At 42.2% G+C, this 24,151-nt stretch overlaps 2 protein-coding genes and 1 long non-coding RNA gene across 3 annotated transcripts in view; 2 read left to right on the top strand and 1 right to left on the bottom strand.

Annotated features, from left to right (window-relative positions):
* Positions 1–4,390: 4,390 nt before the first annotated feature.
* Positions 4,391–7,172, top strand: LOC136434245 (uncharacterized). The gene is made up of 2 exons (XM_066426977.1): positions 4,391–4,845; positions 5,368–7,172. Exon 2 carries the CDS (start codon positions 5,599–5,601, stop codon positions 6,184–6,186), a length of 588 nt encoding a protein of 195 aa, XP_066283074.1. The 5' UTR covers positions 4,391–4,845; positions 5,368–5,598; the 3' UTR covers positions 6,187–7,172.
* Positions 7,173–13,177: 6,005 nt separating this feature from the next.
* Positions 13,178–24,151, top strand: part of LOC136434613 (UDP-glucose 4-epimerase-like) — a 29,896-nt gene continuing 18,922 nt past the window's right edge. The window contains exons 1-3 of the mRNA XM_066427508.1: positions 13,178–15,229; positions 22,064–22,221; positions 22,495–22,588. Coding sequence (XP_066283605.1) covers positions 14,612–15,229; positions 22,064–22,221; positions 22,495–22,588 — 870 coding nt within the window. The 5' untranslated portion in view covers positions 13,178–14,611. The remainder of the gene's footprint in view (positions 15,230–22,063; positions 22,222–22,494; positions 22,589–24,151) is intronic.
* LOC136434611 (uncharacterized) lies at positions 19,017–21,360 on the bottom strand. Its single transcript, XR_010755771.1, has 2 exons — positions 21,064–21,360; positions 19,017–20,280 (listed from the first exon to the last, which is right to left on the bottom strand). It is a non-coding gene; the product is annotated as an uncharacterized lncRNA (long non-coding RNA).

The following is a 24,151-nucleotide window of genomic DNA, read 5'->3' as shown; positions in this document are numbered from 1 at the left end:
CCTCACATCTGTAGGGTTAGAAAATTGGAACCGATCGAAACGCAGATGAAATTGGAAGGAAATACTCTCTTTGAGAGAGGTAAATGTTATCAAAGGTCTGACATCCTAAGTCTAGATGAACGTCGAAATATGTTAACCACGTCTCTGTTGCTAGGATACCAAAAGGGGTTAATGGGGTTACGTGTGTTTTTCCTCTTCTTCTTCAGTCGAACTCGAGAGCTTCAGTTAGCAGTGCAACGAACTCCAGAAGGTTTTCTTATGGATTAAGTATCAATGAATACACAATCAGCCGACTCTTTGCAGAATTCCCCCCGTAGTGAATTACGTGACGTGTGTTCGGTACAACAATATGATACTCGATAACCCCATGCAGACCCTATCCATGCATTCCCTGTACCCATGAACAGTTCACCCAAGGACAGTTCCTTCAGCGTGAATATTTTGCTTGGAGTTGAGCACACCAGAACACATCCAACGACGATTTTTATTATCTCCCAGGAAATTATTTCTGAAACCAAACTCTTGTCAGGGATTGTCAGGCACATTACATTCTGTCATCGGTTGTGATTGCTCAGAGGGTACTTTTGGGAGTTAGGTAGAATAGATGTGAAATAGTATGAATTATTTTACTGTCTAAAATCTAATGGAATACATCACCCCTTGCTGGAATTGAGTGCTCATTTAAGAGTACATCGTATTTTAAGTTACGGGGAATTCTGAATTTGGAACCCGAATGAATTCTAACAATTTGATAAATAAGCTTCTAGAAACATATGAGGCGTTCGTTTAATATGATGATTTAACAAAATGCACGAATGACTATGGTTTAAAATGTTTTTTTTAAGTAACAATTTCAACATCTTTACAATGCGCTCTGTTGAAATAAAAGATATTATATATGGGTTGAAGTCATTTTTGAGAAGAAGAAAAAGAAAACTCAAACTCAAATGGATTAGATTAGTAACAAAGCAACGAATTAAAATCATCACATTTCTGATCCTTCTTACGGAGTTGCAGCCAACCAACAGATACGGAAGTTTCAACCTTTGAGACCACGCCTGCTCGAATGACGTCAGGTGTTCTACTGGCTGTCAGTCAAATATGCTAATGAGGCGTCTGTTTGCTTGCGACTCAAGATCGCTGTCTCCCGATGCTACCTGTCTCGTCTTCACACCTCACTCCTGCGTTTCGTTTCTTCCGGTAAGAAATTACACTTCATTACTTAATCAATAGTCACATGCTAATCAATTTGTGATTGTCGATCCAGTGTATTTGGTTCAGAACAGATTTAAGCATGCTTTTGTGAATATTAGACATCCAGGTCAGGAAAAGAGAAATAAAATTGAATATCTTTGCTTCTGGATTAATACATTTGTATTCTCAGACGTTTCAAGCGCCCGTCTGGCAAACGAGTAAACATTTCTCCTCATTGAAAAAAAAAGCTGCCGGACGGACGCTTGAAACGTCTGGGTACATAAATTTATTAATCCAGTAGAAAAGATTCAATTTTATTCCTCAGATTGAAGCATGGTAACAAGTGGCTTCATTGGCCAAAAGATTGCTTGCTGTATGTATCATTATAATGACATATGGGAAAAGCTTTTCGATAGTTTTCAATATACCATAGGTTTGGATACGATTTTATACGATGCAAGTTTTTACTGTACTAGTTTTTACTTCGAACTGCAGAAAGTTTATGTTATTTTGATGAACATTATATATGAAGAAAATTAATGAAGACTTTGATGATATATCTGTGCATATAGATATCTTCGTATTTTGTTTAATGGCAAACTACCAATATCTTAGATGACACACTCTTTCACCTAATATCTTAACTCAACAACTCCTTTTTCGTCAATTTGAAAGATGTTGTACTTCAATACCTTTGGACATTTTCAAATCTTTTCGAATATCTTCATCAAATGAAGTGGGTCTTTAAACATTTCTATCAAGATATGTATTTTGTTGTAGTCGTACACCACGGTTGTTACTATCATACATGAAATATGCACACGTATGTTAGTGATCATTAATTATAAGCACAATCAGATATGTGAAACACTTGGATTATTCCTGCTTCTATGCGAGGCGTCGGCGTGGCGTAACAGTTAGAGCGTTGAACTCAGAACCAACAGGTCCCGAGTACTCACCATGCCGGGCCCCGACGCTGTGCCCCTGGGAAAGGCACCTTTCACGACGGTGGAGTGACATCCACCGACCCACTTTGGCTAATATGTCAAAATGTGTGCCAAAAACACACTATGGCTTTGGTGCGCCGACCTGTGCTGGACCTGTGCCTGTACCTGATGTTACGTTTAGGTCCCTGTCCTAATTTACAAGTAGCTTTACCGTAAAAAGATGCTGTCATGTGTTATTCGGTTTCGTAAGCGATGGAGAAATTAATTTGCATCCACTCGCGACGTGCTAGATTCCATCCAACCCGATGTGAAAATACGCACCAAGTACAAAATGTGTTTGCGACCTCAGACCTCCGATGTCGACAGCCCAAATTAACAGAGCCAGCGAGAAGGCCAAAGGGAAACATTATACGGGATGATTCTAGAACCTGTCAATTATGGTAGACTGGCACCTCATATATATATCGTCAATGTTGAATTTCAAAAGCACTTTTAACGAAATGGTGAGGAGGTCAACAACACTCAACCTTTAAAAAAGTGCTTTTGAAATTCTGTGCGACCAACGAAACTAATATGAGGTGCCTACCACCCAAATGTCAAGACCTGATACATGCAGTTTTATTTAGAACATTTTTCCAAATGTCTCAACCGTTTCCTGTTTTGTTTTATATAGAGGTAAAGAATATTGTCGCTGTGTTCCGTAAGTCCTAAGTAAACATTATGTCCTCATTGACAAAACGTGTCGGACGGGCACTTGAAACTTCTGAAGATAAAATCCAGTGGTAAAGATTCAATTTGTTCTTCATATAGTTTTATGGTATAAAATCACGTTATTCCCTTTCTGGAGAGGTTAACATTCACTCCGCCGACGTTCCACACTTTATCCAACCTAATATGGAAATGCGCGCCCGTACAAAAGATGTTTGCGATCTCTCAGACCTCCCGGATATTGGCACCAAACAGAGCCAGCGAAAACCAAAAGGATAGAAAGACATTACAAAGGACGATTTTAAAGCTTGCCACTTATGATAGACTTTAATACACTACCCACACAAGGTCTCTTGTATTAGCGTAGATGAGTGCGTCAGTGAGTGGGTAGATTTTAATGAAGCCACACGTATCCATCCATTCATGTCATCCGGTCCCCCGCTCGCAAGAATCACGCCACGACTCAGGCGTACCGGCCTTCCCACTGCGTCAACTATGGACAACCGTCAGCCAATCACTCAACATCCTGTTGTTGGAGGAAAGGTTATAATAACCAGCCAATCACGTTGCCTCTTGGCGGCTGGCATTTTTGTTGTTTGCTTATCCAGGGACTTGTTGGACGAACCTTCAACTGTATGTTTATACATCAGAATCTCTAAATTTAAACTACAATAGGACAAAATAAGTTAGGATCAATTAAGTATTATGTAGAATGTAACAAATGTAAAATAGAATAGAACGAAGTCAAATTAAAGAAAATGAGATAAAGTAGAATAACTGAAATGCAATTGCAAGAAACTAAATGAAATAGAATAAACAAAAAATAGAAAAGAGTAAAACAACGTTTCATATCTGAATTTGAATCTATATAGCCGGTATAACCGCCATTAGGCGTAAAAAAACCAGCTAAAAGGAATATATCACAAAGGAAACTGAAGAAAACTCCTTGTACCATAGCACAAGCAACGTAGATTTCTTTCAACTTAACAGTTGTAGTTACTGGGACCGTGCGTTATTCTTCCGAGAACTCCATGCATTTGCAGTCATACATTTTCTTTATATATATGTAGCTAGCCCTTTTATCCAGATACATCTACGGGAGAAGTAACGCAAATGTAGTGCCAGGTGAGGGCAACGATACAAAATTGCACATGCGGTCAAAACCTTGCAAGAGTGTTGACCTCCTGACATTTTTACTCTCGGCGCGTATATATACGAGTTTGCTTTGTTCGTGTATGTGACGGGCATATCTAATATAATTGTTCTCCTCAAGTTGCTTACATTTCAATATGCGACTTCTATTGATGACAGAAACCCACTTAAGTCACTCTCTTTCTCTCTCTCTTTCCCTGACGTACACAGTAGTAATTTACTATCACAACCAAATAACAATGACAACCGTTAAGTCTTTTACAACTGTAGATGGACAAAACTGTCAAAAGTGAATACAATGATTTTATGACGACGATTGCATTGTTTATGATATAATATTCTTTCCGAGCTGTCTAATGATTTGTTGTTGTGTCATTTCAGCAGAGACGACATATGAGCAACAACAATGAACGTAACGAGCTTGTTATCTGGTGCTTGGTCAAACGTGAGTTCCATTACTGGTGACGTCATCACAAATATGGTCAACGTCACAGAACAAGTGGGCGGAGACATCGCGATTCACTTCGCCACAACTTATTTGAATGCGACATTTGACCTTGTAAAAACAAATCTGACCAATGACACAGCAGAAGACAGAGGAGTCACCAGTTTCATCCGAGCCGCACAGGATGTTGGCCTTTGTGACGTCATAATCCGCAACATGACGTCATCAGGTAACGTGACCACGACCGTTGCCAGCTACGATCCGGCGGATTGTGGGGTCTACGGCAGCAACCCGGCACTGCAACCGCTCCTCATCCTCATCCTCGTCTGCATGCTCCTGTGGGCGGTATTCGGCAACGGCTGCTTGATAGGAGTCATCGCTACTGACGAAAACATGCAGGTTTGTAAACTTTGAAAGATATGACAAAACCACAGACAGTGACAATTCAAACAACCTAATCGGCGGCACCACCTAAAAGTTAGTAAGAACTAAATAAAAGCAAAACAAGAACTGTCATAATGTCTAATAACAAGTATAGGTAGCGTCAGAGAGTGGCACCCCCTTCCCACACCCAAGATGTAAATATTGTTAATGTACAATTCAGGATTTGAAACAGTCTTATGAATCAATCATAAGATAGATACGTTGTGCTGACATGTAATCAGTCGAGCGGAGCTAAAATGCCTTGTGTCTTTAGCATGGATTTTATGGAAAAGCCAAAAAAACAACAACATTCAAAAATCGAGATATACATAAAAATAACCATCTTGGTGAAGGTAATCAAGCAAAAGTAGCAATATCAAATGTTTAAAAGTCGCCGTAGCTGCAGTGCGCTATGAGAGTTGGCATGAACGCTAGTCTGAACGACCTTTCACCTGAAATATGCGTCAAGCACTCATTTACTCACGCTTTCTTCTTTAGGAACCGGGAAACATTTTCCTGTGTGCTCTGGCCTTCACCGACATTGCCCAGTCGCTGATGTACACACCGATCGCCATCTACAGTTTGGTGCACGGCGAATCTCCCGGAGGAGTCTGGTGAAGGATCCAAGCCTTCTTCGTCCCTTTCCTGTCCAGCCTCTCCGTCTTCTTGCTGACGAGCCTCTGGATCTGCCGGTACATCCACATCGTCTGGCCCCTGGAGTTCCATTCGATGCTGACACCACGTCGCCTGGCCGGCGCCATGGTCCTCTGCTTCCTCCTTGCCCTGACGCCGCCGCTGGTCGGGCTTGCTCGAGTCGGGCATATCGCCACCTGGTCGGTGGACTTGGCTTCAGTCGACATCGCGGAGCCTGCGAGCCTGCTAATGCCGTGTACCTTCGGCGGGCCGGAGAGCGTCGTCGCCGTGATGCTGTGCTTGCTCGGCATGGTCATCAGCTGCTGCTGCGCCGGCCTCATCTACAGGGAAGCCAGAAGCAAGCAGCAGCCCCACAGCATCAAGGAGGCATGGCTGGCTCGTGCAGACAAACTCCGAGTCAAGCTCAAGGCCGTCAAAACGCTTGGGATCGTCGTCCTTCTGCAGTGGGTGACGTGGGTTCCGATCCTGGTCGTCGGGATCCTGAGTAAGGCTGGAGCCGTCACCATCGCCACGGCAGCCTTCTACGGAGACATCTGCTACGTCATGCTGCAGACCTCGACCTTCTCCGACTCCCTGGTCTACGCCTTCCGCAACAAAATCTACCGCAAAGCACTGGCCAAAATGAAACGCAAGATTAGACTGATGGTCAACGACTTTTACTAAGCCATACACACTTTTTCTGGATGTTTCCAAAAATGACCAACACACAAAAAAGCCAAAGAGTCGTTCTAAACGATTTGCTAAAACGAAGCTATTGACTAATCAGGAGCCCGCATTGATGTATGATATGAGGCCTCGCTACCCTCGTTGGGTTACTCGGTGGGTTTTAGGAACAAAGCTGGGCTCGGGTCGGGACGTCAAACCTTTAGACGTTCATCATGTTGCCAAAAATTCCGAAGAACGTGTTCGTCCTCTTTGTAATCAAGTGCCAGAGTCTACTCATAAAATTTCGTGGAATATGAATTACGCATATTTTATCTGGGCAGCACTAAGAAAAAATGAGGTAATCTTTTGAGAGTCAATATCAGGATATTCTAGCCGTTGCACTTTGTCTATTGATTGGAAGGCCGAGAGTTCCAATCCCGGTCAAAGTTGCTCATCAGCGCTTATAGCTATAGCTATAGAGTTCGAATCCTGGCTGCGTCACTCACCCAACATGCATGCTACTGAAAAGGGTTGCAGTCCTTAGGACGGGATGCTCATTGTGCTTTTCAAAAAGAGCTAGGAGAATTTCCCCTATACAATGAACCTGTAAAATACTGTACATAGCGGGTCTTCTCTTCATGACCAGTGGAAGATTAGCTCATCTGTTCATTGAGTTCATTTGATCTAAACTGGTTCAAAAGTTGTACGCTACCTTGAAGGTTTGCAGTCCGCAAGTCGGAACAGACACTGCTAGTTATCGGACAGAGATAGGGGGAAGTGGGGGGGGGGGTATTTCCCGACGCTTGCCGAGAATAACCAAACGATTTCGAACCAACGCAACTTGAGCAACAAGGATCGTTGCCCATCGGGCTCTAATGCCTGTATATACTGGTATACATGGCTGACCTGTATATACTGTATATGCACACATTACTTATCTGGTATGGCGAGACCAGAGCTCTAGAGGAAGAGAGGATTTTCATAAAGACAACTTTGGAATGAGACGAATACTATATTCATTTGTCAAAAAAGGCATAACCTATAAAAGTTATACATGTAAAATATATGATAAGCATAAATAGTCATTATTTTGAGTCATCAAAGTGAGAGAAGTCTATTGTCTACAAACCAACAATACAAACTGAACCGTGCCTCCTTTGCCGGCATTCTGCGCCGGCGTTAATTTTTTTTGGACCATACGATTTCTACAGCAAAGACCCTGGCCCCGACAAGTTAAAAATCTCGAATCCGCGCTCACCAAAACATAAACGCCGGCGTCGCCCAGAGGGCCTGCAAAGGGGACTAAATTGAACCTGTCTTTTGCTTAAATCGTTTTTCTAAACATTTAAGTGGCCTAATATTTTCTAGCTTGACGTAAATAGTGTGCGTGTTTGTGTGTTTTTGTGCGTAGGGATTATTCCAGTTCTTTCCAGAATAACATTTTTTCCACTAGTTCCGGTTCAGCTGTTAGGATAACAATTTCGGTCCTCTAATCTAAATGACACCTACTTTCTCGTACAGTCTCAGCTGGTGTCTATTAGTAAGCAATAGTAATCAGCAAAACTCCGAGCTCTTCGCACCTTTGTCCTAATCAATCGGCGCAGCGTGTCTAACCTGCGACTATCAAAATAGAGATGACTTTTACAGAGCCGTGGCGAAGCCGCACTGAACTACCACTAGCTACTTGAGCATCATGCTTCACCTCAATTGAGGATGACTGCTTTACCTTTTGAATGTCAACCATGTATTTATTCAGAAACTGCATAGGGTGGGGGGTGGGGGCCATCCCAGGCAGTACAGCACTTTCCAGCCTTGGATGTTTAGAAATAGTAAAAAATTAATGTTTTAAAATCATGGTACAGCTGGATAATCTTGGCAATATGGAATGTGATATTCACAGTAAAGAAAAGAAAACTGAAGTGGTACGGCCACGTGTCACGTCCATCGGGAAAATTATCATGCAAGGACCCATCCAGGGAAGGAGAAAGAGGGGTAGGTAACGGGAAAGATGGGAGGACACTATCAGAGAATTTACGAGCATAGCATTTAGTGAAACACTAAGAAGAACAGAAAACCTAGAGGGTGGAGTAAAATGGTTGCCAAATCTTCTGTGGTGCCTGTTGCGTCACGAACCGTGCCCTGTCACAAACCAGTGCCCGCGTATCCCAAACCGTGCTTTTGCCCCAGACACGGTTTGGGATACGCGGGCACTGGTTTGTGACAGGGCACGAACCGTGCCCAATCGCGCACAGTCTTATCCCATACTGTGCTTTGGGGCGGGGGGCTTAGTGTTTTGGGGGGAGGAGTCTTCCACACGCGTTTTTTCCTGCAGCCCGCCATCTTTGTTTTTCCGGGGCGCTGGGATGAGGAAGAATCAGCGTAATTCAGTAAAATACATTTCGCGCTTGCCTTGGATGATTTGGACCAACGGTCGTAATAGTTAGCTTAAGGGATAGATGAGAAATGAGATGAGTTTAGTTGAGCGTTGTAATCTTTGCATTATTCACATTTTGTACAAGTTTTACAGTCGTTTTTACAAATTTATGCTCCGTTATCGCCACAATGTACTTTTGCGATATATGACACCTGTTCTTCAGTAAAACGTGTTTGATTTTATGTCTGCGCTACTCACTGATGATGGAAAGAAAAGTAGTACTGTCTGCATTAATTGTTAAGTGACAAAGTTTTTAAGACTTGAATTTCGTTTTCGATGGCTGTATGTTAAAACCATTCAATTTTCTGTGACAAAGTACCAGTTTTAAACTAGTATGACGGTATGGGCCAAATTACGGCCTACAATAAGTTGTTTTACTGTACTGTTTAAGAACTGTTATCAGTGTTATGAGTTGATGTCTATATATATATTGTATGAGTATACGTTGATGTTGAGAAATGTACAATGAGTATCATACAAAGTATATCTATAAGTTGGTGTTTTATTGTGTTGAGTATTGTTTACATCAATATTATCAGTAGATGTTCAGCAATTTTGATGTTTATAAGTTGGATTTGGGCATGTGTAATGAAGAGACTAGTTTCAGCGTACAGTATTATACAGATTATCATTATTAGTTTATGTATCGAGAAATGTACGAACTAGCTGAGATACATGCATTATGAGTATGAGACATTGAATGTTATCAAATATAGATGTTGAAAACGTCTGGGTTAGTCTTCGTATTGAGTACTAACTTTATTCCAGTACTATCATCAGTCGATTTCACACAATGGAAAAACTAGTAATAGTGTTCAGTACTAATACAATGTCGCACTGGCCAGTCAATGGCTTTACGTGCGCAGGGATGTAATTCGCGGAAAGGAGACAATGGAGTGAGCGTTCGTGGCTGTTTTCAGTTCGCGTTTATACATATAATGGAAACAGTGGCGCCATGATTTTGTGAAAGGAATTGACAAAGTCAAAGAATACAAAGGCGTGATCTAATTTCCATGAAGACTGCAGTTCAGTTTATGGCGATAGGCGGCGCTAATGAACAGAACATGGCAAACAGGACCCAACCAATCCCCATTTCTTACTTCACCACGGGGGACAATCTACGTCATAGGTTGGTAAGACGTTTCCAACCTATGACGTAGATTGTCCCCCGTGTTCACTGTCCATTACTCAGTAATCAGTGTCTTTCTCTCCTGGGCCAACTTTCAAGGATCGTAGGACACATTTTTGACATACATTCTCTTACAGACGGTACTCTAAAACTTGAATGCGCTGTCATTTTGTCTGTATTCGTTTATGCAAATTGGCTCCTGATTTTCATAATTAGCATTTTATTATTATGGTAAGTCATCACTTAAGCTATCTACATACCAAAAACCATGATGATACGTCACCCCCCTCTTGAGTTATTTTGTTTCAAGGTTTGAAACAGAATTAGTTCCTGCAGTTTCCAAAAAAGCCGATAGGGGTCCCAAACCTACAAGATCTACTCTCCCTCCCAAGAGGTATCTACCATAGCATGTCCAGAATACGATGTATTAAAACCGGAAGTTTTGCTGCAGTTCCGAAACAAGCCGCAAGCCAAGCCAAGCCAAAATCTAATCATTTCCAGATTTGATCACGATCTACTTACATACCAAACATCAATACAATCCATCGAGGCCTTCTCAAATTATGCTGTTCATTCACTTACATACATACATACATACATACATACATACATACATACATACACACATACAAACATACATACATATATACATACATACATACATACATACATACACAAAATCGCTACCGAATACAAAACCTTCTTGCCGAAAGTAATGAGGACAGGCAGCAGTACAGTACATAAGTCACTTTTCTTAATCAGAACCTGCTACCAAAGGAGCATATCAGGTCACAACACCCGACCAGAACAAGTATTTACATACGGACTGGATCTTGTTAGATTTAATCGGAGTTGATTGTAGAAATTGGAAGGGTCAAGGGCGGTCAAGGGGTCAGCCGAACAGCGGAGTTGGGCCACGATTTGACCAGAAAGCCTTTAATTTGTACAGAAACAGCAAGTGCATTTTAGGAAATTTGTTACATCTATGATGCCCTACATACCCTTTTGCGTAGAGCGTATGTAATCAACCTTTTCAATTCCAGGTAATTTGTAGTCGAGTCTGTGTAACGCAAACTCCGCTATCCGAGGCTGTAATGGCCCCTCTAGGGGTTGACCGGTGTTGGGCGGCCGCTAGAAGCGCGATTCAAACAGGCTACTAGATTCGTAGCCGGATCGCTGAAATTTAAAGCAGAGCGTCAGATAAGCGCATTCTACGCTAAGCGTGATTGGCTTCTGAATTCAGCGTAATCATAGCCTTTCTAGCTTTGTGAATTTAGCATAGAACGTTGACGGTAGCTAGCCATCCAAGCAAGCCCTCCGTGTAGGCCCCGATCTGTGTGCTGTTAACTAAGTTGATGAAGTTCTTGTTTTAATTTTTCTTTAATCCGTGCGTAAAATTTTGTCAATCCATCCCAGCGTTCCCGTTGAGTCTTTTTGCATTTCTCAGGTGGTTTACTGTAAATGCAGAAATGTTCGCGGTGGTTTTATGTTCGCGGTTTTCGCGGCAACCGTTTCATCGCGAACTTAAAACCACCGCGAACATTTACTGTCGCAGTATGTGATTATAGCGTTGACACAAACTTAAAACCACCGTGAACACTCCATTTTCACCTTAGCGCGAAATAAAAACCACGCGAACTTAAATGCAGTTACAGTGCTATGCATGAAAATGGCCCAAAATTGTATAGCGCAGTTCGCGGCTGCAAATAGCCGAAAAATAGGTGTTCTGAAGGCTATAAGGCTAGGACGCCTGATCGTGTTTACAACTTTTAGCAGCAACTCTCTCTTCGTGTTTAAAGCCGTTTATCTGTACTAGTAACCCCCTTACTTAGCTCCACGCAAGAAGTGCTCTTTGAAACTGTGTTTACACCCCTAAATTGAAGTTTTGAGTCTGGGAAATTGGATTTTGTGAGATTTGACAGGAGGCAGCGTTGATAATGTACTGTAATCAAAGGTATTGGGAGTACGCCAGACATTCAAAGAGGAGAAGAGGTAGCCTCCATAGCAGGCTCTCTTTTGTTTGGCTTATAATACACTTTTGGTGATGACTTCTTTTTGTACTGGGTCGTTTGTGCAGCCAGCCCGTAACCATTTGGGTCTACCGGGCCAAATGGTTACAGACTGGCTGCACAAACGATCCAGTACAAAAATAATTCATCACCAAAAGTGTATCATAGGCCCAGAAAAGGCACAGAGAGCCTGCCATGGATGCTAGGAAGGGGGCGTTTGGGTGATATAAGAAGAACTTTATTGCACGATAATTGTACATGGTACAAGGTATGGCAAGAATTCGTTAACATGACACAAAGTTTAAGTATAGAATAAGACTTAACATCATAATTACTAATACAATACAACAAGGGCTAGCGTACGTTTTCGATATTGTGTTATAATCATTGATATATGAGACCCCACGAAAGCTACTGACAATTTTCCTTGGTTGTATTCTGTTGTCTCGCTGGACGAAATGCGTATGTGTGAGTGTGTGTGCGTGCGTGTTCAGTGTGTGTATGTGGTGTGGTGTGTACATGTGTCAGTGTGTGTCAGTGTGTTTGTGTGTGTGTTTGTGTGTGTGTATGTGCGTGTGCGTGTTTGTGTGTGTGTGTGTGTGTGTGTGTGTGTGTGTGTGTGTGTGTGTGTGTGTGTGTGTGTGTGTGTGTGCGTGCATGTCAGTGTAACTGTGTCATTTATAGACGTAGACAGAATCTAAAGCGACAACAAGTGTATGACCGGGTTTCACCAAGGTAGGACAAAATGCTCAGTTTCCCTTCATGGATGACTTTTGCGCATTTCTCCCCCCCCCCCCCGACCTTGAAGGAAAATAGCTCTTTGAGGCATAATTACTCGTAACAAAGTGTATGTGTCCGATCCAAGTTTTTGTTGGCAACAGCAAAAGTTGGAAGTCGCGAGGTCATCCCTGGTCGCTTGGGAGTCGGTCCTGTTGCCAAGTGGACCTGAAACTTGGTTATTTTCTAACAGGTGGGACTGTGGTGAAGTACTGTCATCCGGTTGTGACTTAGGACAGATCTCGTTCCCCGGGAGACAAGGCGGTCCTTCTCATGTCAAGTAGCTTAGCGGTTAGCGGGTAGATCTCGTTCCCTGAACGGAGTAAAAACCAGAAAGCCCTGGATTGTTCGAAGTGGATTGAATATGGACAAAAGGGAGAGGGACTGGGGTAGATGTGTTTGTAGGTATAGTAACACTAGTACTATTCCAGGGCAATGGTTTCCGTGCATTGTTTTTCTACATTCTGCACGGGTGAGGGTGGCGACAAACTAAATTCAGAAATGCATCGCCTATGTGTTACGTCAAATTCGGAATGCTGGCTTAGGCTTGCATTGATACTAAATTCAGGTGCCACTTACGCACCGATTACTCTTCGTTTGTACGTACGTACGCTCTACTGAAAAGGGCGCGCAGGTTCCCAACAACTGTATTTACTGACTGGTAGTAGTGAAGCATTAGACATCGGGTGACAAATTCGAACGAAATACTCCAGACGTCAATAAGCGGCGTGTATAAAAGAAAATCAGGTTTACGTTGATGTACCGGGTAATGGGTCTATTTTACTAATCTCCAAGCAGATGTTGGGATTGGACAACCCGTTTTGACATTTTCTGACCGTCCTGCTTGAAGGCAAGACAAAGCGTTCAGTTTCCGGCTTCATGGGTGACATTTGCGTATTGATTTGGCCCCATAACCATTAAAGAAAATAGCTTACGAACACGAGAGAATAAAAAAAAGTCACATAAAAGAACAAAAACAGCTGCAGTATCTAATGAAGCCACTAGTGGGCCTAAAACTCTAATAACCAATTCTCCTTGACCTAACCACCTACCAAATAACAACCCATCTATATACTCATATGCTGTTATATGTTCAACTACAAAACCATAACCACAACCAAAACCATGCGAAAACATAACCCGTCTTGGCAAAGATAATACACACCACGTATGTTTCAGAACGTCCGATCGATACATTTTCGCACGCTCACATAACATTTGGCGTCTCCAGTGGACAATATCCACAAAATGAAATCTGTGATGCCTCCAAAACCATCTGGGGAGATTGTTGAAAAGGGGGAGGGGCGTCTGTGAGGAGACAAGAAAAACACGATCTGGGGTTTTGGGGATCATCGTCCCACAGGACTTCTCACCGAATGGGGCTTGCGGTCAGCTACTTAGGGACCAACAATTAACCGTATGAACAGGGTTGCCCGTAGAGCTTCGAGAACCAAGTCGTCAACATTGAAAACAGTGTTTATGAAGTATTAGGCACACATTATAACGTAACCACTACATTTCTATTTATACCAAGTCGTTAAGTCCATTGAAAAATGTTATATTTTATATGTATTGACTGACGGGATTTTGTCCTCCCCCTCTCCTCCGTCAACATTGTTGAATTATAGGTATTATAGGCGCCACGAACAATCCTCATACACGATTGATGACGAAAATAAAGGAAAAAACAAACATGCTATTTGAAATAACCCTTCCTCGAAATACACTAGGTTTATCATGTTTATGATATGGCAATGATTCCCACCAACCCTTGAAGATAAAACGGATGGTCCCCTGACTAGTAGAGTAAGTGTAGAGGAAGGGACCGTTCAGTGTAAGCGATGACAGACACAGACAGGACAAGTTGATGTGTACGTGCAGGACACAGGTCCGTGTGTGTATACATAGAGAGCAGACTGTTAGACCCTATGTGTGTGTGTGTCTTTAGTTCAGAAATAGGTGGATACTGCTGAAGGCTAGGTCGTCATGCGCTGACCCGATTGCGTGGAAAATACAATTTTCTCGGTTGCCAACTGTTGTGTAACTGTTAGACCTGTAAGTCTAAAAAACCCACGCCAGGACTAGTCGTCAAATATGTTCGCGTGGCCCTTTCGCAGCGTCCGGAAGAACGTGGAAGGTTCCCGGGTCCCTTTCTCAACTACATGGCTAGTGCGATGTCTGTTTGTTTTCCTCGCATTTGAACGTGGCAGTGCTGTCTGGAGTGGTGCTAGCGGTGGACATAACGGGAAAGCCGGCGGGCCCGTGAGCACCGCGTTCCGAGCCGGCGGACTGTACGAGGGGTACCGCCCGAGACCCGTCCTTGTTCTCGGCGGTACCGGCTTCGTCGGCGGCACGACGGTCCGACTGCTGATCAAGTCCGGAGAATTCGACGTAACGGTCGTGACAAGAGGAAACTGGCCGTGGGATTCGAGCACGCTGATCCAACCCTACGTCCGTCACATCGTCTGTGACCGAACGTTCACCTACGGACTCTCGGAGTGTCCGGCCTTGACGCTTATCCTCAGGAACACGACGTTTGAGGCGGTGCTAGACTTCAACACGTACACAGGGGAACAGATGAAGGATTCCGTATCCGTGGTGAAGAACAGGGTTTCCGGATTCTACCTGTACGTCAGCAGTGATTCCGTGTACGACGTCTGCGACAGACGACACCTCGGACCGACGCGGGAAATTGATGCCGTACGGCCAAAGGTCAGTTTGTGTCTGTCTTTATCAGAACGTGCAGATCTTCAAGCAGATGTCAGGAGGAAAAAATCGTTCTAAATTTTCCTTTGCTGCCCTTAAATTCAAAACGTTACGATTTGTCACCCAACATCTGCTTGGAGGTAAGTACCTTGTAACCTGTCAACGTAAATTGGCCTTTGCGTCTAATTATTGTCAGATTGAATTGGTCAAATTGTTCAAATCCAGGTCACCGACTTGTGGGGTCAGCGCGCTCCACAAGATATGCAGGACATTCTGACTATAACAAGCTGTTTTCATAACATCCCCGTAAATCAAAAACACTCTTTGTTCTAGATTTAGACGCAGCAATTTATGCAATTATCAATGCGTGCGCTAAAAAAAATACCACATGCAATCCTACATATTATTTTAAGCTCTACTTGACTAACAACATAAAGTTTGTGAATATCATTACTTACAACTTTACAACAGTAGAAAATCTAATTTATCACATATACATTTAATATATCTATATATTTATATATCTATATACATAAATACATGTCAAAAAAGAACACGTAATTTCTTGTCAATTACCACTTAAAAACTCATAATACAATCATAACATGACCTCTAGTACATGTATCAATAAAAATCGATGTTTAGAACATACGTCTTTTTTACGATAAGAATATGTCCTGTAAAGAAATATACAACGTTTGTATTTGTAATTATGTTCGCGGTTTTCATGGTGACCTCTGTAACGCGAACATAATAAGACCACCGCGAACATTTCCCTGTTTACAGTGAAACCATGAACACTCCCTTTTCTCCCTACCGCGAAATTGAATACCCGCGACTTTTTCCTTTTACAGTAGGCTGTTTGCACATGACGTCACAGACGCCATGTTGGTTGGTTAAGCCCGAAAGAGTCAAACCCAAAAATGTGCACTTTTATACCGTATTGTCACGTCAATACTTCTTGCAGATATTTGCATAGTATTATAAATCCAAATCTACCTGGTAAGTAACTTCCAGGTTTGACCATCCAACATGGTGGACAATGCTTACGTCATAGTCACATGAGCGCTAACACCCCATACCGTTAGACCGGTTCGAACACTGGTTCGAACGGTCCTAGTGTCACACCTCTATCTTGTGCATAGAGTCAATTCCATGTCACCGAGAGGGTTTTCAGATGATATTGCTAATAAGTTTGAACAATTTTAGAGAAAATACTATTTCAGTCAAAATAATTCCAGACCGTTCAAACAATTAGAAATGAAAGTTTGAACATGTTTGAACTCATCTATATATTTTGGAAATATTATGAAAGTAATTGCACAAATATCTCTTTATTTAGAACAGTTTTCAAACATCTGTGTGATTGTTCTACTGTTGGAACATGTTCCAACATTTTGCATCATTCTCAAAATGGTAGATTTGGGTTATTGCCCCCATAAAAGTAGGTGCTAATCAGGCTCTGTTGTCTGCCTCTGTATATTTTTAGATTTCACGTCTGGACACTGGCAACTCTTTTGTCTTTAGGTGTCTATGCATGGCACCTAGGCCTAATCCCCTATACTTTGAAGGGATGTGTGAATTGCCCTGTTCCCAGCCCACTGACCCAGTTATATCATATTTGTAGAATGTTGGAACATGTTCAAACAAATAATCAATCTATGTTGCAACAGTTTAGAAACTAATACAAATAATGTGTTCAATGTTGGAAATTTGTTTAACCTGTTGGAACACAGCAGAAAATATTTAGAACGCCAAATAAATGTTGGAAATTGTTCTTAACAGTTACTTATCTCACATAGATTGTTACAAAGGTTTTGTAAATGTTAGAACAAAAGGCAACAAACACCCTCTCGGTAAAGTGGAATTGACTCTACAGTACTGTAAATGCAGAAATTTTCGCGGTGGTTTCATGTCGCGATTTTCGCGGCGAACATTTTGTCCAATGCTGTAGCAGTATGTGACTATAGCACTGCCTCGAAATTAGAAACACCGCGAACACTCCATTTTCGCCTTAGCGCAAAATAAAAACCAGGCGAACTCAAATGCATTTACAGTATTTCAAACAGCGGCCACCCCAGTCGACTACTTGTCTCCTGTCAAACCCGCTTTCTCTGTTGTTTTTCCTCACAAGTTGTTATTCGGAGACATCGCAGCTGCTGCACTTGTGTCCCCTCGGGGCTGAACAAATATTATTTTGTTCCAAAGTATAAAGCTAGCCGGGTAACTCATCTGGCAGACAGTCTCATGGTTTTAGTTTGAAGCGCCTGGTACGGGGGATCATGCCGACATATAACTGAATAGGTAACTGAACTGTCCTTCCAGTCTCAATGGTTCTAGTTTGAAGCACCGGGTACTGGGGATAGAGGATGCCACATATAACTGAACGGTAACTGAACTGTCCTTCCCAGCAATTGACCACAGTTTACCCTTTAGTTGACCCATAACCAGCGGTCGTGAACATAGCTGGTAAATTATTTATAATATCACCACGTTCCCGGAATGACTGGCATATCGGTTCCTGGATTAAGACATTAGGGCGTGGCCATGTCAGCATCGAAACGCAAACGAAATATGACCAAGGTCAGGGGTGATCACAACGACACGCGTCGAACTAGAATAAGAAAACAAACAGATTCGAATGATAAAAAAGTCCCTTCCCAAATCATTTCTTGCACGTAATAAGTGAAGACAATAGTAATTGAGATCGTTTATATGAACTACATCCGTCACTCAGTATTACATAACGGTGTCCTCCTACGCATATCCTCGTTTCACATTACCAAACATAGAGGGCAGTTTTTACAGTGTCACAGAAATACGTGCTTGAGATGTTGTTGCAAGGTTCGCCTCTGCTCCTCTGTTTGACATGTGTACGTCGGTTCCAATACGATGTCCCTCCCCTGGCACCGGGCCTTGTTTTCGCTGTCTGCCAGCTCGGAATGTGGTCTAATCTGCCTATGTCATTAATCACGCCGTCAGCGGTGCTGCGCAGGCGTACTTCTCTTGACCCCAAGATTTGACCCCAAAATCCAAGATGGCGGACGGACTGTGGAACGCCGATCTGAGTACTTACTATGCTTCCTATATCGTCCTACGGAAGCCACGATACGTCAATCTGAGCTATTATATGTGCCCCCGTTATTTTGAAAACTCGGACAACCGCGGGTAAGCCAGTTGAGAAGTCAAAAAGTAGTTAAAAACTAGATTTGTCCCGTCAAAGTTGACCCACTTGGCGAACTTAGTATGAGAACGCTACGGTCCCCCGGCTTACTTACCTGTCTCGCAAATATCTTCTGCCAGGTTACCGACGGGACGTATGATTTCTGATTTGTTGACGTGAAGTGGAACGTTTCCAGTTCTTACAAGCGTCATAACTACGATAGAGATTAGAGATGTTTTCGACAGTTTTTCACGTGCGTACGGGCTGCCTCGCGTTGGGCCACGCTACATTTATGGTACTTGTACGTTGTCAGTTACGAAGCTGAAATAATTTGTTTGGATGTCGCAAAGTTACAAAAAAAACTAATAATTCAGCCTTTTACGGACCAATTTGTTTGTTTAATTGGTTTACGATACTTAGAGGGGCACTTATATAAGCCGACTTGTCGGACTACCTACACAATACACGACCACGCACACTTTAATTTAAATACCACTCGTAAACACATATTGTTGTATACAGCTTCACTCGCATATCTCACAAGACAAGACAACTAAAAGACCTACAGGTGGAAGGGGCCGTGGAAGGGGTCGTGATAATCTATAGAAAGACATGTGACATCACAGCATGTTAGGTGCATCAGAGGAGAATATCTTTATATACATGAACATATTGGCACCTGTCTCAAAGGAGAATATCTTTATATACATGAACATATTGGCACCTGTCTCAAAGGAGAATATCTTTATATACATGAACATATTGGCACCTGTCTCAAAGAAGAATATCTTTATATACATGAACATATTGGCACCTGTCTCAAAGGAGAATATCTTTATATACATGAACATATTGGCACCTGTCTCAAAGGAAAACATCTTTGTACACAATGTAACATGAACATAGTGTTAACTGTATCAAACTTCAAAGTAGAATATCTTTATACAGTGTGTACATTAATATGGTGTTACCTGTCTCAAAGGAAAATATCATTATATACCAGTACATTAACATGGCGTTACATGTCTCAAACTTCGTCAAAGGCAAATATCTTCATGTACATGAACATAGCATTACCTGCACCAAGTCTTACAAGTCTCTTGAAGTAGGTTGTTCACCTAACTGCTTATAACATGAAGTTACTTTTTGCAAATATACATATATATCAATCAACTTGGTTGTTGTGTTGTGTTGTCACAATGTTCAGCTGTATACTGCCATGACTATATTTACATCAAAGACAGCATGTTTCCACAAAATACAAGATTATAAGTGAAACATCAAAGTTGACAAACATTGTCTAACTTGACTGAACTTGTGAAGAAAGTGTACCACAGACACCAATGAAATGTACAGAACATACCATATCAATTCATTTCTACATGTCTATATGACAATAATAGTTGACAAAACCGCTTACTTATATATGTACTACCAACACATGTTGTGATAGCCTGACAAAAAACATGACAGATAGAAATATATGTCAAAAATTGCATGCTTTAACAAAGCACATGAGTATTACACCTTAAAATCACAACTCAGTCTGACCTGCATCACTTAAGACACCTAGCTGTAAAGCACACTGGATATTGTTTGGGTCAATGGCTTCATTTTGAACTTCAAAGTACAGTTCCAACAAGTCCTCTTTCTTTGTTGATCCAATTTTTTTCTCCATCACAGACAACCTTTCAACATAGTACATCTTCACATCCTCTACTACAAACTGTACAAACATCTCTTTTATCTTCTCGACAATATCAGCTTATTCCAAATATGTTAGAAAACCCCTCACTAAATGACAAACACGAATACTCTCTATCTCCAACAGCATGTCCACACAGGCGACACTTTGTTCTCAGCAGCCCTATGTGGTCATCCTCCAGTTCTTCATCTACAAATACAATGAAATAGGCAAAATAAATAAAAATCAACAATGTTGAATTGTAGGTACACTATTACCAGTATTATTACAACAATCAATCAACAAGAAATATCTATAATTCAAGCATTTTTTGATCCAGGACTAACAAAACAGTAGTTTACTATCCATAAAAATTGGATGTAATCTATATAAAATATCATGAAATCCGGAAAATTAATCTGATTTCTTTTTTTATTATTGTCACAAAGTTTATAAATATTCAAGACAATCACCTCGGCGTAAAAACGTGGAACTACGGCGCTCTCATAATACGGGAAGCTATTTCCTATGGACATCAGCGATTTTGCGCCCCCCTCCCCAACCCCGCTAAAACAGTTAATATCGTAACATCGCCCACTTCAAAATCATCAACAATTCTTCCACATGAATACTAAAGGCTGAAACCCATGTAGAAAGATAGCAGAGGGTCTATACAATTCAGGAAAATTATTCATTTTTCTTAAAAACATAGCGTATTGCAACTAGACAGACATTTCTCCGATAGAACCGGTGCGCTATCGACCCAACCGCCATAGAAAAACATACGGAGCAGGCGACTCGAGGCACGAAACCTTCGAATTTCAAAAACATGAACAATTTTTGCAAGACAAACAACCAGAAAACAAAATGGCGCCAGCGATAGCTGACCACGTCAACAATGACAGAAAATTGCTTTGGATAACCTAAAGTTCCCTAAAAATGTGCAGTTAGACCAGCAAAATTACCAAGAAAATGTGCAATGGGAAGTCTTACCTGATGTTTCGCCCGCCATTGCCGCCAGGAAAGAGCGATTTCGGAGAGATTTGCGCGACGAAAAAAGCACTTGCAGACTTGTTCTTTGTTCTGGAGGCTTCTGTTAGGGTCAAAGACCTTGTTTGACCTCTGAACTGGGCAATACCAATGAATAAATAGGGGAGATAGAAGGGAAAAGTCTAGAAATCGACTGCACCAGGCTCTGGCGGTAAAATGACGTCATAGCCGAGCGGACGATCTGATTGGCTGGCTATTGGCGTCATGGACATAGGCAGATTAGACCACATTCCGAGCTGTCTGCGTAGAAAGAATGGCATGTTGTTACGAAGATCAATCAATCATTAGCGGCGTGTTGCCCTTTAATCAAACTAATGACAGTACTTGTCGTTTATAAACAAACGACGCTTCAGTTATGTTTGCGAAGCTGTTTCTCTTTTTCTTCTGAGTGAGGGGGGAAATAACTTGACGGCTGTCAATTTGACCAAAACAGACCTCCGCGACAACCTAGCAAAGAGATAAGATAAGAAATACTAGTAAAGCCCAAATCAATCCTGAGCCTATCAGAAATTCGGTCGTTGAGATAGCGAGCGAAGTAGCCGGCCAATAAAGTTCCCGTTTTCCTTGTTTGAATTTCCCGATAATCTTAACATTTTAGCGCACTTGAGTTTAACTTCTTTCTGTATATGAAGGGACTACAGCAACCTTTGAAGTCACGTGATAATGACGTAACGAAGTGTCCGCCATGTTGGTTGGTTAAAGACGCGCACACGAGTCACGTGGTAGATGTTCTGAAAGACTTGTTACCCTTCGATTAAACATGATTTGTCTCTTCATAGTCACACCGCACCAAACTACCAAGAGTTCATCTTTAAATCCTACAATTCTTTCCAATTGCGTTCGCCATCTTGGATTCGTCCACCCCACCAACATGGTGGCGGTGGCCATTTTGGATTTGAAAGTTGTGACGTCACTTTCAAACTACTTCTTCTTGTGTTAACAGAATCGCACCCGTCAGGAGGAGCTGAACGCCAGGGACAGTTACGGACACTTGAAGCTGCAGGGGGAAGAGGAGCTGGTGAGACAGCGGCAGGCGGGCGGGTTCCCGTACGTCATCCTCCGCCTGCCCGACGTGGTGGGCCCCCGGGACTCCACGCACAGGTACTTCGTCTTTTGAATAGTGTACAGCTGTCCAGCCTTAATAATGCTCATGATGATTTCTGATTGTCATATATACTGCCAGGCTTTTAAGATATATGTTTGCGTTATGGTAGTATATAGAAGTATATTTTAGATACGTCTACGTGTTTATAATAATGTGATGTTTAATTTCAGAACGAATCTTGCAATTTGTAAATTGAGTTATCAATTCAGCCAATAGGCTCCGAGTGATTAATATTTTCAATAAACCATTCATCATCATCATCATCCCAGGTGGTGGATGTACCAGCTGTGGGTCAGGTTCGCGCACCTGGTGCCGCTGCACCTGCCGTTCAGCGTCAGGTATACGGACTTCAGCTTGGTACAGGTGAGGACAAAGATACGTCATTTTCAGACGATAGGGTGGTACATGTGAGGAAAAGCATACGTCATTTTCAGACGAAAGTGTGGGTTCGCACACTTGTTCAGCGTCAGGTATACGGACGTCAGCTTGGTACAGGTGAGGAAAAGCATACGTCATTTTCAGACGATAGGGTGGTACATGTGAGGAAAAACATACGTCATTTTCAGACGATAGGATGGGTTCGCACACCTGGTGCCGATACACCTGCCCTTCAGCGTCAGGTATACGGACTTCAGCTTGGTAAAGGTGAGGAAAAGCATACGTCATTTTTAGACGATAGGGTGGTACATGTGAGGAAACACATACGTCATTTTGACCCGATTTACACACGCGTTTCTGACTCGACTTGGAGTCTGAGGGCTGTACAAAGGGAATACTAGGCCACTCAAGTAGAGTTTTCTAGTAGGAAAACTCCACTTGAGCAGCCCAAAACTCCTCACACACATATCCCAGAATCGACTCCGAAAGCTTGTTTGTAAATCGGGCCTTTCAAACGATAGGGTGGTGACGTTACATGTGAGGAAAATCGTACGCCATTTTCAGGCGATAGTTTGTTACAGGTGTTTGGAAAATGCGTCATATTCAGACAATAGACTATTTTAGACAGAAGTTTGGAATCGGTCTGGAAAATATATGTCATTCTCAGACTACAGTCTGGTACAGATATTTGGAAAATGTATAACGTTACGTCATTTTCAGACGGTAGTCTGGTAACGTTACAGGTGAGGAAAACTAACAAAACTGAAAAAAAACCCAGCTTCAAGCTCTTTCTATGTTTCATGTTCAATCATGTAATACATATGTGAAAGAAACACTATATTTATCAAATACAGACTTTTGGCGGTACATGTATGCCCAGCGGGGGCAGGGCCCAAGGTCAATTTGCCGGCATACGTGAACTTCTCACCCGCCGGCCATTTTGGGCCGACGCTCTCTGTCACTGTCAAGATGTACGGCAGAGGCAGGTCTTAATTTAGAGGAGTGTACACATTTGTAGGTCAACAGGTTATGTATATACGTCGTCAGATAGTCACATTCATGCAGAGATTTGGTTGGGCATCGCTGGTGAAATATCATGAAATACCACTACGGTGCAAGTCCCATCCCCCTCTGTAAGATCTTTCCTGCCTGGTTGGTCCCTTTTCTACTCTGCGCCCAAATTTGATTTAGAGGCAACAACCTTGTGAAGCACGCTGCGGTCGTTAAAGTGAACGCGAAATTGGGGCTGACCTGCGGGTAAACTGGCTTGGCGACAGTGGCCCTGTTGAGGCCACGGACCCGGTAAGCTGTTATTATCTCAGTCTGGGCGGTATTGGCCGCGGTCTGGGGCCGGTATTGGCCGCATACAACACTTAACTCCACGGGGAACCTTTACTAGGTGACCTGCTTTCTTCGCATTCCCTTATTACGAGTGAACGTTGACTTTGAACTAGCAGTATGAAAGAAGAAAGAACTACTCAAAATGTGCAAAACAAAAAATCTTTGTTATAAACTAGGTTACTGATATCCTCATTCAGATGTCATGTT

Source organism: Branchiostoma lanceolatum, chromosome 5, assembly GCF_035083965.1.
Source record: "Branchiostoma lanceolatum isolate klBraLanc5 chromosome 5, klBraLanc5.hap2, whole genome shotgun sequence".
Taxonomy (NCBI): domain Eukaryota; kingdom Metazoa; phylum Chordata; class Leptocardii; order Amphioxiformes; family Branchiostomatidae; genus Branchiostoma; species Branchiostoma lanceolatum.
This window is presented reverse-complemented; position numbering and strand designations above follow the sequence as displayed.